At 43.9% G+C, this 17,495-nt stretch overlaps 1 protein-coding gene across 10 annotated transcripts in view; it reads right to left on the bottom strand.

Moving 5' to 3' along the window:
- STARD9 (StAR related lipid transfer domain containing 9) overlaps positions 1–17,495 on the bottom strand; it is a 126,928-nt gene that overhangs the window by 66,575 nt on the left and 42,858 nt on the right. For 9 of the 10 annotated variants that reach the window (XM_062205741.1, XM_062205747.1, XM_062205740.1 and 6 more), the window contains exons 4-7: positions 5,080–5,196; positions 3,205–3,237; positions 3,049–3,110; positions 1,285–1,397 (exon numbers count right to left, since the gene is read on the bottom strand). In XM_062205741.1, coding sequence (XP_062061725.1) covers positions 1,285–1,397; positions 3,049–3,110; positions 3,205–3,237; positions 5,080–5,196 — 325 coding nt within the window. Of the gene's footprint in view, positions 1–1,284; positions 1,398–3,048; positions 3,111–3,204; positions 3,238–5,079; positions 5,197–17,495 lie in introns of those variants that run through there. The other variant, XM_062205745.1, reaches the window with a different exon arrangement.

Raw genomic sequence — 17,495 nt, 5'->3', positions numbered from 1 at the left:
CCAAGTCCTTGGGCCCTGCACCTGCATGGGAGACCAGGAGAAGCACCTGGCTCCTGGCTTTGGATCAGCGCGATGAGCCGGCCGCAGCGACCATTGGAGGGTGAACCAATGGCAAAAAGGAAGACCTTTCTCTCTGTCTCTCTCTCTCTCACTATCCACTCTGCCTGTCAAAAAAAAAAAAAAAAAAAAAAAAAGATAAGAGGCTAGACATTACTGAATAATCTTGTGGTCTGCCTTGAAAGTATGCACTCTACATAGCAAAGTCCACAGAATTTTACTGAGAAAACTCCAAGAGGCTCTAAATGTAACAAATGGTATTCTGTCCTTTCCAGGCCGATATTTACAAATGAATATTTTGAGAAAAACACAGGTAGCAGAATCAGCAGCTGGTACAAATATCAGGTCATCCCTTTGCCATGACCCGATCAGAAGAGATGTCCCTTTCCTTGTCATGATTTAAGTTAGGATACTGCTGTGAGAACAAAACAATATTTATATTATGTCATATAACCAGTCTGAAACGATAAGAACTTCCTTCACAAAGGAACACAACTTTCCCTCATTAGTAGCAGGACCTAGCCTAATGATATAAGATAGATGCTACCAAAAACTATCAATGCTTCATGAGGAAGCAAATCTGACTTTGTACCACATCTGACATCTCCCCGTCTCTCTCACCCTCCCCTCTATCAGCATCAATGGAAAAGAAAGTACCCTGGAAAAGAGATTGATTTATCTGGGAACCAATGAAGGGCCCTGCCACGCTTGCCACCTACCCACCCAACCTTATTCCAGGCCACTTGTCCTTCACTCACTAAGCAGGCAGGCATCAAGGCTTCCTCTCAAGGCTCTTGCTCTCGCCACTTCTCTACGTGAAATACCCCTCTCCTCACTCCACCATTCTTCACATGACTGGTTCCGGTGGTGCCTTCAGGCCTCGGTTTACCTATTATCTCTAGAGGAGCTTTTCACCACCAGCCCTCACAGTTCAGTCACCTACACCTCCCAACAGCCTTTTCAGCACTGCATCTATTCACTTTTTGATCCGCCTTTATCACAACTTGTAATTAAATGTCTTCTTTTCTGACTCATTTCCACTAGATTCCAAGCTGGCCTATGAAGGCAGCACTATGTCTTTTCTTGTTATTAGCACATGTTCAGTGTCTAGTACTACAGCTGCCATACAGTAAGTATTCGTGGCCCATATGTTGGGTGAGCTGGTGAACACTGAGGGCTTCCTAGGCTTGACTTTGGTCTCAGATTTCGAGGACCACCAGAGCTCACCTTGTACGTATGGCCCCGTCTCTGGGTGCTCTCGGATCCGCAGGGTATACGACTTTCTTTGATCAGACTGTTTCAACAGATCCCGTACCCGTTCATTATAGATTTCCAGAAAACTAGAGACAAGTAGAGAAAGGGCAACATAATTAGATGTTGAGGAAAGTAGAAAAAACACTAAGCCAAGAACCCGAAGGTCCTAATCCCTGTTTCAGTTCTACCTCTGACACTCTAAGACCTGGATCTCTGGCTTCCGAGGACCACTCGAGCCTCTTTCTGCACATGTACAATAGAATTTTGAGCACTGGCTGCCATTACTTCACAGTTTCAGGTTTAAAATGTTGGTGCTGATTCAAGTTTAGCCATTAAGGGGCAATCACAGCATGTATTTTAGCACATGCTGTTATCAGACTGCACCTGCATCAGGCCTCCGTATCACAGTCAACAAAGCATGTCTCTGGAGTGACTTCCAAATGTGATCCTTAAGCTGCTCTATTGTTCTGTGAAAGCACTCAAGGGCCAGTACTGAGCACTGAGGGAAGCTAAGTGCAAAGGGTTACAGCTGATAACTCAGCTTCAAGTAGATCAAATCTAATGTGATCCGTTTCATACACCGGGATTCTGTATAAGGCGTACAGTATCTAGTAGATAGCTACTGTCATATTAGTCCTTATAAAGAGAAACAGGTATAATTATTAAAACCTGTAATGAGGGCTGACGTGGTGGCACAGTAGGTAAAGCTGCCACCTGAAATGCTGGCATCCCACATTTGCTGGTTCAAGTCCCAGTTGTTCCATTTCTGACCTAGCTCCCTGGGAAAGCAGCAGAAGATGGTTCAAGTCTTTGAGCTCCTGCACCTATGTGAGAGACCCAGAAGAAGCTGATGGCTTCAGATCAGCCCAGCTCTGGCACTGCAGTCATTTGGGGAGTGAACCACAGATGGAAGATCAATACCTCTCTTTTTCTCTCTCTCTCCCCTTCTCTATCACTCTGCCCCGTCCCCCACCCCCCTCTTTTTTAAGATTTATTTTACTTATTTGAAAGGCAGAGTTACCTAGAAAGATTGGGGTAGGGGCATGCTGGACAGAGAATGCTTCTCTCTGCTGGATCAATCCCCAAATGGCTGCAAAAGCCAGGACTGGGCCAGGCCAAAGTCAGCAGCTTTATCTTGGTTTCCCATGTGGGTGCAAGGCCCAAGGAGTAGGGCCCTCTTCTGTTGTTTTCCCAGGCACATTAGCAGGGAGCTGACTCAGAAGCTGAGCAGCCAGGACTTAAACTAGTGCCAGCACTGCAGGCAGAGGTTTAACCTGCTACACCTAACAACAGCTCCTTATCACTCTGCCTTTCTAAACAAACATGAAATAAAGGCAAACTGGTAACCCTCCACCAACAATTTCACTCAAGATTGGTTAAAACTATCTTGGAACAAGCACTGCTAGTCTGAAAAATAGTTTAAGAACTACTTCCCTAAAGAACCACCCAGGGCTCAAAGAAAAATCCCCAAAGCTAGTGTGAAATAGAATAGAAGTGAAGGAAAAATAAGGTAGGCAGATAGGGTGAGCTGGGTCACAAAAGAAGAGACCTGTTTATTAAGCCAAAGGTAGGGAATTAAATTTCCTGTATGTTTCTCATTTCCCTGAATTCAAGATATTTCCCTTTGGCTTTCTCCACCCCTCTTGTGATTCGAGAAGCAAAGTGAAGACAGCCAAACATGCTAGAATTTGGAGTGGCAACAAAATACGTGAGGTAGTACAGCTTGATAGTTCTTACCTGACTTTTATCCTACAAGAAGAAGGCAATGAGGCATAGTCTTCCTCCCTGATGAAAAGACCCTACACAAACCAGAGAGATGGGATTTTACTGAAGGGAGGGCAAAAAACGAGACCTACTTGGAGGGGAAGAACAGACACAAAATAGAGTCTGTACCTCACATATCCGTGGTGTCAGCCCAAGGGAGGCCTGGAGAACAAAAAAAGCAGGAAATATTATTGCTTATGCAGGAAGATGATCTCTCCCACTCAACACCCAGGAACCAAAGAGTCATGCTCAGCACTGAGGATGAGCGGTGGGCTCCTGGTGCTACCCCCCTCACAGCAGGCATTTCCTCTGGGGTATAAAAAGTTCTGTGTGCCAGTGCCCTTAAGAAACACTCATGAGAGAGGCAGGTTATCACCATCAGAAGGAATAGAGGAAAGGATCAACTGGCAAACCCTCAAGCTCAAGTTCAGCTGCATACCTGCTTTCATGCAATGAAGGTTACATCCTTCTTGGATAAACCAATTTTACTAATGTGGTCCCTCTTAGACCTCCTACCTCCTAACTCTACACATGGGGGAACTAGAATACACGGGTGTTCAAAATACGTTTAGAGAGGACTGGCTTCTTTCTCCATCGTATACCCAGTGTTAATGTGCATTCAAGTAAAGGCTCTATACCTGTTTGAGTGGGAAATTTCTTTTACTAATTTTAAATATGTGACATCACACTGAACAGAGAAAAGGTAGACAAGGAGTTGGGCCTGAGGCAGCAGATAATCTTCCAGGAGTAATAGTGTCCTACACAATGTCCATGTGTGGTGTTATGGGTCATCTACTCCACCAATTCACCTCACCATGATACTTCTAAACCTACAACAAAGTATACATAAGGAATTCTGCCTTCCTAGATTTCTGTGATAAAGGAAGGTTTGCATTAAATTCTACATTTTTTAAAGATTTATTTATTTATTTGAAAGGCAGAGTTATAGAAAGAGTGGGAGAGGCAGAGATCTTCCATCTGCTGGTTCACTTCCCCAGTGGTCACAATGTCTGGAGCTGGGCTGATCCAAAGCCAGAAGCCTCTTCCAGATCTCCCTCGAGGGTGCAGGGGCCAAAAAACTTGGGCCATCTTCCACTGCTTTCCAAGACCATTAGCAGGAAGCTGGATCAGAAGTGGAGCAGCCAGGACTGCAATGGGCACCCATATGGGATGCCAGTGCTGCAGGTGGCAGCTTTGTACACTATTCCACAGTACCAGGCCCCTACATATTTTTTACAGCTCACAACCTAGTAACTGCTTCTCCTGCTTTCTTTTATTTTTTTAAAGATTTATTTTATTTAATTTATAGATCTAACATGTGAGCTTTCAAATTTGGCCACAACAACAACTCCACATAGTCCAGGCCAGCATTTAAAGTTCAAGCTAAATCTTGTCCACAATCAAGGTGTTAAAAATTTTCAAACGATGGGGCCGGAATTGTAGCATATAGGTAAAGCCACCACCTGCAATGCTGCAATCTCACACGGGTGCCAGTTCATATCCTGGCTGTTCCAATTCTAATTCAGCTCCGTGCTAATTAGCCTAGGAAAAGCAGAAGATAGCCTAAATGTTTAGGCCCCACCGTTCACGTAGGATACCTAGAAGAAGCTCTTGGATCTTGCAGCCACTTCAGGAGTGAATCAACAGATGGAAGATCTCTCTCTCTCTCTAACTCTTTCAAATACATAAATACATCTTAAAAAAAAATTTCAAGTGATGAACATGGAAATACTATGAGGCATTCAGTAACACTGACAAAGACTGCTTCATCAGAGAGGTAAACTCTCAGGCCCTTCAGGTTTTAATAAAAAAGTACTAATTATTCAAAGTTTAAATTTCAGTTAAGTGCTGAAAACTCATTCTTAATACAGAAGAGGGCTCACTACATCTTGATGAAGCAGACTGACTCTATGGAAATCACATTCCACCCTACAGGGGTGAGGACAACACAAGATTGCTTGCTGAGGCATTAGAAAGAGGGCTCATTACAATACTCATACTCACTGGGGTCCCCAGCATGGTGTATGTCTTCCCAGAGCCTGTTTGGCCATAGGCAAAAAGGCATATGTTGTAGCCTTTGGTAGCTCCACTGAGCACTTCAGCCCCCAGGTCCCGGAACACCTGAAACAACAGGAGCAGAGCACGTGTCACTGTGGTCCTGCTTTTGCTGGCAGATTTAGAATTGTTACTTTTGAGTTTTTATTACCTTTTTACAGCCTTTTTAACTTAATAGCTTAATTTTTTGAGATAATGTGTTTAAATTGACATTGTAGTCAAAAGCTTAATGGCTTTACTTGATAAAATGTTCAACAGATAAAAAGACCATAGTCTAGCAGGAAAATAAGGGCTATAGAATTACTATTTTAATTTTTAAAACTCATAAGATTTTAAAACATATGTGATTACAAATTCCCCACCGTTTTACAATAGTCAATTCAGCTTCAGAGAAAGATAGCTTCAGAAAATCCAGTAAGTCCAACATTCAAGTATTTTTAAAAGTGCCTACTCTATGCTGGGCATAATACAAGATACTAAAGATACAAAAACTATATGGTCCCCAGTGTGAAGGCCAAGAGATCTAGGAGAAGGGCAAAGACACACAAAATGTTTACTATGGTTAATCAGATAAAGCTACAGTGAAACCCTGCCAGTATCATACAAACTTGGGATTTTGAGATACCACCCTGGGCCTGGAAACGAAGGGTTTTCCCTGTGAGTCTATTTTCTACATATTCCCTCCTTAGAATGAACCTAACAGCTAACTGGTTCTGTCAGCCCTTTACCTCTGTCATGAACCAGAAACAGCCAAAGGTCCTCCTGTGAAAACTGCTGCATTTTGTGTACTGCCTGGAAGTCTACTGAATTCTATGGGGCAGATCCTGGTCTCGGGAACATCCAGCCAGGCTTTCCCATTCAACAAGTCCTCAGCAGAACGCCATATTTGCACGCTGCGGCTGGGTGGTAGACATTTACTCTTTGTATTGCCGATGCCCAGCATCCAAATTGTCTTCCAATGTGAAGGGGATCTCTGATTATGTCAGGCTCACTGGGACAGAGGCCAAACACGCCAGACACTCCTCTCTACTCCTGGCAGCTACAGCACTAGTACATGCAATGAAGCACATTAACCACACAGATACTTCTACTTCATTTCTTTTCTTTTCTTTTTTTTTCTTTTTTTGACAGGCAGAGTGGACAGTGAGAGAGAGACAGAGAGAAAGGTCTTCCTTTGCCGTTGGTTCACCTCCCAGTGGCCACTGCCAAAGCCAGGAGCCAGGTGCTTCTCCTGGTCTCCCATGCAGGTGCAGGGCCCAAGCACTTGGGCCATCCTCCACTGCCCTCCTGGGCCACAGCAGAGAGCTGGACAGGAAGAGGAGCAACCAGGACAGAATCCAGCACCCTGACTGGGACTAGAACCCAGTGTGCTGGCGCCGCAGGCAGAGGATTAGCCTATTGAGCCGCGGCGCCGGCCTCCACTTCATCTCTAAAAGAGACACAAAGTAATCATTGATATATTCTTTATGGTGGCACCCAGAGTCACATTACAATGGTAGAAATGCCAGATGTGGTGCTCAAATTAGACTATTTTGTGACACGGCTTTGTCTGGAGTCTTTGCTACCCAGGGTCCCTTGCTTTCCTACTCATGTTTCAACTTTCCCTTCAATTCTGTGAATTACCTGATGTGGCTCCATAGTGTAGTAGGGTTCTCGCACTTCAAAGCTGTATGAACCTTTCTTCTGTCAAGGCCATTTGGACACTTGTAACATCATTTGCAGACTGTAAATCCACTTAAAAACTGGCCTGGGGGCCGGCACCGCGGCTCAATAGGCTAATCCTCCGCCTTGCGGTGCCGGCACACCGGGTTCTAGTCCCGGTCGGGGCGCCGGATTCTATCCCGGTTGCCCCTCTTCCAGGCCAGCTCTCTGCTGTGGCCAGGGAGTGCAGTGGAGGATGGGCCAAGTGCTTGGGCCCTGCACCCCATGGGAGACCAGGAGAAGCACCTGGCTACTGCCTTCGGATCAGCGCGGTGCGTTGGCCGCAGCACACCAGCCGCGGTGGCCATTGGAGGGTGAACCGACGGCAAAGGAAGACCTTTCTCTCTGTCTCTCTCTCTCACTGTCCACTCTGCCTGTCAAACACACACACACACACACACAAAAACCTGGCCTGGGGCCAGCACTGTGGCGCAATATTAAACCACTGTCTGGGGGCCAGCGCTATGGTGAAGTGGTTTAAAGCCCGGGCCTGCAGTGCCGGCGTTCCATATGGGCATCAGTTCAAGTCCCAGCTGCTCCACTTCGGATCCAGCTCTCTGCTGTGGCCTGGGAAAGCAGTAGAAGATGGCCCAAGCCCTTGGACCCCTGTACCCATGTGGGAGACCTGGAAGAAGCTCCTGGTTCCTGGCTTCGGATCGGCTCAACTCTGGCTGTTGCAGCCATTTGGGGAGTGAACCAGCGGATGGAAGACATTTGTGTGTGTGTGTGTGTCTCTGTGGCTACCTCCTCTGTAGCTCTGTCAAATATCAAATAAATAAAATAAAATTTAAAACAACAACAAAAACAACCACTGTCTGTAATGCCAGCATCCCATAGAGGCACCAGTTTGAGTCCTGGATGATCCACTTCCAATCCAGCTCCCTGCTATTGCCTGGGAAAGCAGCAGAGGATGACCAAACTCCTTGGGCCCCTGCACCCATGTGGGAAACCCAGAAGCAGCTCCTGGCTTTGGATCAGCCCTCTCCAGCCATTGAGGTCATTTGGGGAGCGAGCCAGCAGATAGAATATCTCTTTCTCTGTCTCTTCTCTTTCTCTTGGTAACACTTTCAAATAAATAAATCTTTAAAAAATAATTAGCTTGCAATAGATTTTTTGAATTTCAAATCCTGCCTGTATTTGCGTTGGCAGGAACAGACAAAATGATTCTGTGGGCCTTGTATGGCCTGTGGACCAGATGTTTCCCAGTCCTGCTATATATTATTGGGCAAGTTACTCAACTCTTGGGAGACTCAGTTTCTGTAGCCATAAAATGAATATTTTGTATCTATACTACAGGTTTGTTGTGACTTCTGAGATAATACACGTACCTGGGGATAAAAAGAGCTGCTACCTCAAGACTGTATTACCTGTTTTATGTTTTAGCAGCTGCAGTAGCGCTTCTTGGCCAGTGAACTATCTGTTTTGTTTTTTAATGCGTCCAGTATTCATTCAGGCACAGGGCCGAAAGAACACAGTGGGCAGTGAAAGACTTGGACATTGTACAAGTCCCACTCCCTCCGCAATCTCCCCTGTAATTCTCTCCATTTGTTAACTCTTTATTGGCAAAGCTGAAAATTGGGCAAGATTGTTTTTTGTTCCCTGAAATCCATCAGGGTGAGATCTCCAGAGATTGAAGAACGGGTAGTATGTGAGTATTTCTCTTCGTTAGACCATTTAGGTTGACTGTCATCCATTTATTAGGTGGAGTATCTTTAATAAAACTTCACCTTTCTTTCTAGTGCCCAAGAAGCAGGTGCACACAGAGTAAGGCCACCTTCTAGATATAAGGGTTATTTCCACAGTCTGCACAGCTTAAGAGAATGAGCTCAGTATTAACTGTGAGAAAAACAACAGAATGTTACTTTGTCCTTGTCTTTATCTAAATTCAAGTAACTGCCTGAAGGTTTCATGAAAATAACATTGAAAATGCCATTTTCACTGGATAGAAAAGATGTCAACAGGCAAAACCACTAGACACCAAACCTAAGATTGGTGGAAACTGTTTAAGATGCATATAACATTCTTCAAGAACTGTGAGGCTTAGGTCATTGTAACTTCCTTGGTGGGGGAAAAAAAAAATCATCCATAGCGTGTTTTTTTTGTTTGTTTTTTGTTTTTGTTTTTTTTTACAGGCAGAGTGGATAGTGAGAGAGAGAGACAGAGAGAAAGGTCTTCCTTCTAGCCATAGCGTTTTGAAAGGCAGGCATTGTGGTGCAGTGGGTTAAGCTGCTGCTTGGGATGCCTGAATCCAATATTTGAGTGCCTAGGATAGAATCCCACCTCCACCTCTGCTTCTAATCTTGCTTCCTACTAACGTGTGTAGGCAGCAGACGATGGCTCCAGTACTGAGTCCCTGTCACCCCCTGGGGAGACCTAGATGGAGTTCCTGGCTCCTGGTTCCAGCTTGGCTGAGTCCTAGCTGTTCTACAATATTTAAGGAGTGAGTCAGTAGACTGAAACCAAAGTCTCAGTTTCCATCTCTCTCTTTCAAATAAATAAAAACAATTAAGATTTCAAAAACATTAAAAAGATGAGCCATAGATTAGGAGAAAATATTTACAAAACACATTTCTTATAAAAAGGCCTATTATCCAAAATATATAAAGAACTCTTAAAACTCAACAAAAAAGTGAACAAACCAATTCAAAAATGAGCAGAAATGGGGTCGGCACCTGGTGCAGCAGGTTAAAGCCCAGGCCTGCAGCGCTGGTGTCCCATAGGGGCACTACTTTGAGTCCCAGCAGCTTCATTTTTTTTAAGCAGAAATTATTTTTTTAAAAAGATTTATTTATTTATTTGTTATTTAATTATTTATTTGAAATGCAGAATTACAGAGAGGCATAGGCAGAAAGAGGTAATAGAGAGAGGTCTTCCATCCACTGCTTCACTCCCCAGTTGGCCCCAACGGCCAGGGCTAGGCTGATCCAAAGCCAGGAACCAGGAGCTTCTCCTGGATCTCCCACATGGGTGCAGGGGCCCAAGGACTTGGGCTGTCTTCTGCTTTTCCAGGACATAGCAGAGAGCTGAAGTGAAAGTGGAGCAACTGGAACTCCTACCGGTTCCCCTATGGGATGCTGGCACTGCTGGCGGCAACTTTACCCACTATGCCACAGAGCTGGCCCCTGCTCCACTTCTGATCCAGCTCCCTGCTAATGTGCCTGGGAAAGCAGAGGAAGATGGCCAAAATGCTTAGGCCCCTGCACCCACATGGGAGACCAGAAGAAGCTCCTGGCTCCTTGCTTTGGATCAGCTCAGCTCCGGTCATTGCAGGCATTTGAAGAGTAATCCAGTGGATGGATGACCTCTCTCTCTTTCTACCTCTCTCTGTAACTTTGTCCAATAAATAAATATTTTTAAAAAATGAGCAAAGGATCTGAACAGATACCTTACCAATGAAAACACACAGATGGCAAATAAGATGACGGAGTTGCAAATAAATAAATAAAATCTTTTTAAAAAAGAGTTCAAAAAACCAAATGCAGTAAGATGAATCTTAAGGGATAGACTTCCCTGATTACTTGAGACAGCCACATTATCAGACACATGGAAATTTCTTTAAAAAATATTTATTTATTTTGAAAGGTAAAGTGAGAGAGAGAGAGAGAGAGAGATCTCTTCCATTCACTGGTTCACTCCCCAAATGGCCACAAACGGTTGGGGCTAGGCAGATTCAAAGCCAGGAGCTTCTTCTGGGTCTCCCACATAGGTGCAGGGGCCCAAGCACTTGGGGCATCCTCCACTGTTTTCCCAGGTGCATTAGCAGAGAGCTGGATGAGAAGTGGAACAGCCAGGACTCAAACCAGTACCCATGTGGGATGCCAGCACCGCAGAGAGTGGCTTTACCCAACACACCACAGTGCTGACCCTCAGAAATGACATAATGACTGTTTATATTATCTTTCCAATCCCAAGTAGACTAATAACAAAAAAGTCCCACATGACTTCATTTTAGGATGAGAAAGGATTCAAAATAATTAAACATTAATTTCAAATGCAGTTACTAGAATGTTGCATGAGGGATAACTATGAATGTATTTCAAGGTCATAAGAATTTAGTATTAAAAAAAAAAAACACTGGAACTAAAACATAACTCCATTAGCAGGAATCTGTAAACTGGAAAATGATTCTTGACAACTTCTGGAAACTGTTCAAACATATGGTTTCACTAACGCTATTAGTTACTTAGGAAAGCCTTAAGTAACCCAGAACTGTATTTAGACTTTTCATCACCCATAGATGCTGAGACAAGGTTAATACCATCTGTGGCTCTATTAACCCATCCTGTCTCTATACTTGCTATAGTGGTATAGAAAAGCAGGGTTCAGAATGCCTTAGTTGACCTGTGAAAGCAGTAGAAGACACCCAATGCTTGGGCCTCTCCACCTGTGTGGGAGACCCGGAAGAACTTCCTGGTTCTGGATCAGCTCAACGTCAGCTATTGTGGCCATTTGGGGTGTGAACCAGGGGATGGAAGACCTTTCTCTCCATCTCTCCCTCTCTCTGTAATTCTACCTTTCAAATAAATAAAAAATCTTAAAAAAAAAAAAAGAATTAGAATGCCTTAATTGAAGGCAGAGCAGTCATGTAAAAATATACAATTTAATGAGGACTTAATTGGGGAAATGACTTAGAATAATTTATCATTTCCTATAAACAGTTACACTAGAAGACAGCTTTTGGAACTTTCTATGTTCCAAACTTGGCTCTTTCGTGCAAGTAAACTTATTTCAGTTGCCTCATTTATGAAATGGAGATAAAAGTAGCTCCTATACCTTACAGATCTTTATTTATTTGAAAGGCTGAGGGACACAGAGAGGGAAAGACAATGAGAGACATCTCTCATCTCCTGGTTCACTTCCCAGATACCCACAGCAGCTGGGGCTGAAGCCTGGAGCCAAGAACTCCATCTGGGCCTCCCATGTGAGTGGTGGGAACCCAATACTTGGGCCATTCCCACTGCCTTTTTGGGTGCATTAGGAGGACTCCGGATCAGAAGTGGAGGAGCTGAGACTCAAGAGTCAAACAGCACTCCCATATGGGATTCAGTACTTCCACAGGAGATCTGGACTGAACCTGCTCAGCAGTCAGCTGTGCACAAACACATTCCCAAACCGGCCCCTTCACCCTGGCCCAGGCTTCACAGGGTCTTTAAAAGGACTGGCTATATTAACACATGTGAAGCTTTAAAATAATGTTTGGCACAAAGTAAAAACATGTTTTATTACACACACAGAATTTTTTTTCTTTTGCATGTATAAGGACCATTCAAAAAGATTCACCATTCTCTCAGGTACCCTCATATAACTTAAGGGTCAGAGAGAAAGATGACTCTTTTGAGTTGTCCTTATGGATACAAATGGAAAAAATATAATAACAATAAAGTATAAAAATACTATAAAGTATAACAAAATAATGCACTTATTCTGGAAAAGATACATGAATATAGATACCATACTTAATATAGTCCAATTTATTTGGAACAAGTTTTAACTTATTAAAAAAATTTTTCTAAACCCCTTCAACAAACTATTATGATAAATAAATAATTAAAATTCTTTCTTGGGGTTGGCATTGTGGCGTAGCAGGTAAAGCTGCCACCTGTGGTGCTAGCATTCATATGGGCACCAGTTCAAGTCTCAGCTGCTCCACTTCTGATTCAGCTCTCTGCTATGGCCTGGGAAGTAGTGGAAGATGTCCCAAGTCCTTGGGCTCCTATACCCATGTGGGAAACCTGGAGGAAGCTCCAGGCTCCTGGCTTCAGATCGATAGAATTAAGAAGGAGGCCGGCGCCACAGCTCACTAGGCTAATCCTCCGCCTGCAGCACTGGCACCCTGGGTTCTAGTTCTGGTTGGGGCGCCGGATTCTGTCCCAGTCGCTCCTCTTCCAGTCCAGCTCTCTGCTATGGCCCGGGAAGGCAGTGGAGGATGGCCCAAGTGCTTGGGCCCTGCACCCGCATGGGAGATCAGGAGGAAGCACCTGGCTCCTGGCTTGGGATCGGCACAGCACGCCGGCCATGGCAGCCTCCGGGGGGTGAACCAAAGGAAAAGGAAGACCTTTTGCTCTCTCTGTCTCTCTCTGTCTCTCTCTCTCTCTCTAACTCTGCCTGTCAAAAAAAAAAAAAAGAATTAAAAAGGAGAGAATGATCCAACATGGAAAACAGGGCACACAGCAGATTCATAAAATGTCAGATGCCCTAAACAGCACTCTGGCCTCAGAATCAGCCCTTAAGGCATTAGGATCTGACTAAAAAGCCCATGAGAGCATTTCAGGCATGAAAAGCCAAGACACTGTGCCAAAAAAAATGACCTAAGTGAAAGATCTCTGTGAATGAGATCCTGGTAGAAAGAAGGGGCCGTTAAAGAAGAAGGTACCTTTCTCTGAAGGGAGGAGAGAACTTCCACTTTGACTATAGCCCTGTCTAAATAATATCGGAGTTTGTGGACACAAGAGGCTTCCATAGCCTTGGTAGCTCATGACAAGAGCCTTTGGTGATCACTGATGTCATAAATAAGAGTGTCAATTGTTAAATCAACAACAGAAGTCACTGTGCACTTGTTCCCCATGTAGGACCTCTGTCCTTAATGATTAGCTGTACTATAAGAATTAATGGTAAAACTAGTCTTCAGACAGAACATTATACTTTGTGTGTCTGTGTGAGTGCAAACTGTTGAAATCTTAGTATAGCATTGATCTTTTGTATATAAAGATAATTAAAAATGAATCTTAATGAAGAATGGGATGGGAGAGGGAGGAGGTAGGATGGTTTGGGGGTGGGAGGGTAGGTATAGGGGGAAGAACCACTACAATCCAAAAGTTGTACCTATGAAATTTATATTTATTAAATAAAAACTTTCTATTAAAAATAAGTCTACAATGGCTGAGGTTGAGCTGGACCAAAGCCAGGAGCCAGAACTAAACATGGGTCTCCCAGATGGGTGGCAGGGACAACTACTTGAGCCACTACCTGTTTGCTGCCTCCAAGAGTCTGCCTTAGCAGAAAGCTAGAATTGGGATCAGAGCCAGATTTGAACCCATGAACTCTGATATGGGATACAGATGTCCCAGGCAGTATCTCAACTGCTAGGCCAACCACCTACCGAGTACAGTATTTCTTTGTTTTTGCTTAGACAGAAATAATTAAAATTTAATGGCTAGCTAAGTATTAGATATTAACAAATTAAGGTTTTAAATTTAATTTTGTGAGAAAAGCATACTATAGTCCTGCTCATTAAGTACTCAAATTTAAGTCACTGTCTACTCAACAGTTTATTTGAAATACAAACTAGTGAGAGAAAGCAAGCCTCATCTGTGCCAACACTGCAAACCTACTCCCACAGAATGTCAAGGAAATACCTTCCAATCTTCATAAATGTCAGATAAATTCAGAGCTGTTCCTTCAGTCCCACTGTAGGTCATTCATCCTTAGGTCTTTACCCAGTAAATGTTTACAGACATGTCTGTTCTCACAGTAAGCCTAGATGGGAGTTAACCAACATAGTTTGGGCATTGACCCCAGTACAGACCAGATAATGTACTTAGTCTTCTGGAGATTTCTCCAGGAAAAAAAAAAAAAAAACCTACTTGACTTTGAAGGATGAATCTAGAGTTCCCACTTGCTATCTCTATTTTATTTATTTTTAAAATTTTTATTTATTTTAATTTTAAAGACAGAGGTATTCCATATACTGGTTCACTCCTAAAAAGTCTGCAACTTCCAGAGTTGGACTGGATCAAAGCCAGGGGCCCAAAACTCCATGCAGGTCTCCCAGGTGGTGGCAGGGACCCAAGTACTTGAATCATCACCTGCCATCTCCCAGGGTGTACACTGGCAAGAAGCTGGTTCAGAAGCAGGGTAGCCAGGATTTGAACCCAGGCACTCCCTGATACAGGACGCAGGTTTCCCCAAGTGGCAATTTAACTGCTGTGCCAAATGTCGACCCATGTCTCCAGTCTATAATGTGAGCTACAGAGATTCATTTCCCATGTTCATGTATGTATTTAAACAATTCCCAAGGAACAAGAAGAGGAAGAAACAACAACAGGAATTTTGAAACACAGGCAAACATGAACAAAACCAACTGAAAACTACACCATACAAAATGGAGAGAGGGAAAAGCAATTATTTTTAAAGAAACCAGTCTTTAAAAATAGAAGGTAGAGGTCTCTTAACCTTAAGAAGTATTTGCTCGGGGCTGGCACTTTGGTGTAACAGGTAAAGTCACCGCTTGCAGTGCCAACAACCCATTGGGCGCTACTTCGAGTCCCAGCCACTCCACTTCCAATTCAGCTCTCTGCTGTGGCCTGGGAAAGCAGTGGAAGATGGCCCAAGTCCTTGGGCCCCTGCTCCCACGTGGGAGACCTGGAGGAAGTCCTGGCTCCTGGCTTCGGATCAGCACAGCTCCAGCTATCACAGCCATCTGGGGAGTGAACCAGCAAATGGAAGACCCACTTTCTCTCTCTCTCTCTTTCTCTCTGCATCTCTGTCTTTCAAATAAATAAATCTTTTTTTTTAAAAAAAGTATTTGCTGTATTCCTAACAAGAAATTATCATTGCATGGAGTACTACAAGAGGTCTGAAAAACATTTAAAACACTGTCTTGGTTTTAATTTACCACACCAAATTTACCACATAATTGCACAAAGAGACACAGAGTCAGTAAATAGTTTATTGTCAGTACATTGTAGAATCTGAATGAGGAGCAAAATGAAACAAATTAAAGAAATCTTCAGAACAGAGTTGACACTTGAACTATGTATTAAGCTTTTCAGCTGTCCCCTATATCCACAGGTTCTATATCCACCAATTCAACCAACAGCCGGTCAAAAATATTCAAAAAAAGGATGGGTATTTAGCCTAGCAGTTACGACGTCAATTAAGATACCCATGTCCCATCTCAGAGTGCCTAGTTTTGATACCCAGCTCTAGCTCATGTCTCCAGTTTCCTGCTAACACATATCCTGGGAAGCAACAGGTGAGATCTCAAGTCATGAGTGCCTGCCACCCAAGGGGGAGTCCTAGATAGAGATCCTGGCTCCCATCTTGGGTCTGGGCCAGCCTGGCCATTGAAGTCATCTGGGGAGTAAATTAGCAGATGGGAGCTCTCTTTTTCAATTTTCTCTCCCTCTCTAAAATAGTAATATATACTCAGGAAAAAAAATCCATCTGAACTATACATGTACATCCTTTTTTATTAAGATTTATTCATTTCAAAGGTAGAGTTACAAAGAGAGAGACGGGGGAGGGATGGAAGAGAGAAGGGGAGAGGGAAAGAGAGAGAGAGGGAGCATGTGCACGTACGCTTCCATCTGCTGGTCTGCTCCTCAAATGGCTACAACAGCCAGGGCTGGGCCAGGTCAAAGCTAAAAGCCTGGAGCTCCATCCAAGTCTCCCATGGGGGCAGCAGGGGCCCAAGCACTTAAAACATACTCTGTTGATTTCCCAGGCACATTACCAGGGAGCTTAACATTAACATTGGAGCACTCAGGACTGGAACAGGTTCCCATATTGGGCTCTTTTTTTTTTTTTTAAGTAATGATGCTCATTGAGGTTTTTTTGTTTGTTTGTTTTGTTTTTTGTTTTGGTTTTTTTTTTAATTAGTTTATTGATTTGAAAGGCAGAATATAGAGGGAGAGGGAGAGAGAGAGGTCTTTCATCCTCTGGTTTACTCTCCAAATGGTTGCAATGGCTGGAGCTGGGCTGAACCAAAGGCAGGAGCCAGGAGCTTTCTCCAGTCTCCTACGTGGCTGGCAGGGGCCCAAGCAGCTGGGTCATCTTCTATTGCTTTCCCAGGCCATAGCAGAGAGCTGGATTGGAAGTGAAGCAGCCGGGACTCGAACTGGCGCCCATATGGGATGCAGCCACTGCAAGTGGTGGCTTTTCCCACTACATCACTGCGCTGGCCCCTAGACTTTTTCCTTAATATACTCCCTGAACAATGTGGCTTAGAAACTATTTTACAAAGAAGCTACATTGTATTTGATATTAGAAGTACTCTAGAGATGATACAAAGTACATGAGGGGAGGCCGGCGCTGTGGAGCAGTGGGTTAACACCCTGGCCTGAGGTGCTGGCATCCCATATGGGCATCAGTTCGAGTCCCGGTTGCTCCTCTTCAGATCCAGCTCTCTGCTGTGGCCTGGGATAGCAGTGGAGGATGGTCCAAATCCTTGGGCCCCTACACCCACAGAAGCTCCTGGCTCCTGACTTCGGATCAGTGCAACTCCGGTTGTTGTGGCCATATGGGGAGTGAACCAGCGAATGGAAGACCTCTCTGTCTCTACCTCTCTCTGTAATTCTTTCAAATAAAAATAAATCTTTAAAAAAAAAAGGACATGACGGGATATGCATAAATTACATGCAAACACTATGCCATTTGATATAAGGAATTTGAGCATCCACAGATTTTCATATTTGGTATTTTGGTCCAGGAACCAACCTCCAAAGAATACTGGGACAACACTATGCTTATCTCAAAACATGCTTTGAGAGATGTCCTAGCCTTAAAGCCCCACATGTTCCCAGATTATATCACCATATAATATAACCTGTATCCTTGTCATTTCAGATCTTCAGGAAGTCAGAAACTTGGATGAAACAGTGGAAAAACCAAGTCAATGTACTTCCTCTGCAAAATCCTTCTACCTCCAGTTTGCCATCTGTTAA

The sequence above is a fragment of the Lepus europaeus genome, chromosome 11 (assembly GCF_033115175.1).
Source record: "Lepus europaeus isolate LE1 chromosome 11, mLepTim1.pri, whole genome shotgun sequence".
Taxonomy (NCBI): Eukaryota; Metazoa; Chordata; class Mammalia; order Lagomorpha; family Leporidae; genus Lepus; species Lepus europaeus.
The sequence above is the reverse complement of the archived record's forward strand: the minus strand, read 5'-3'. Positions and strand labels throughout refer to the sequence as shown.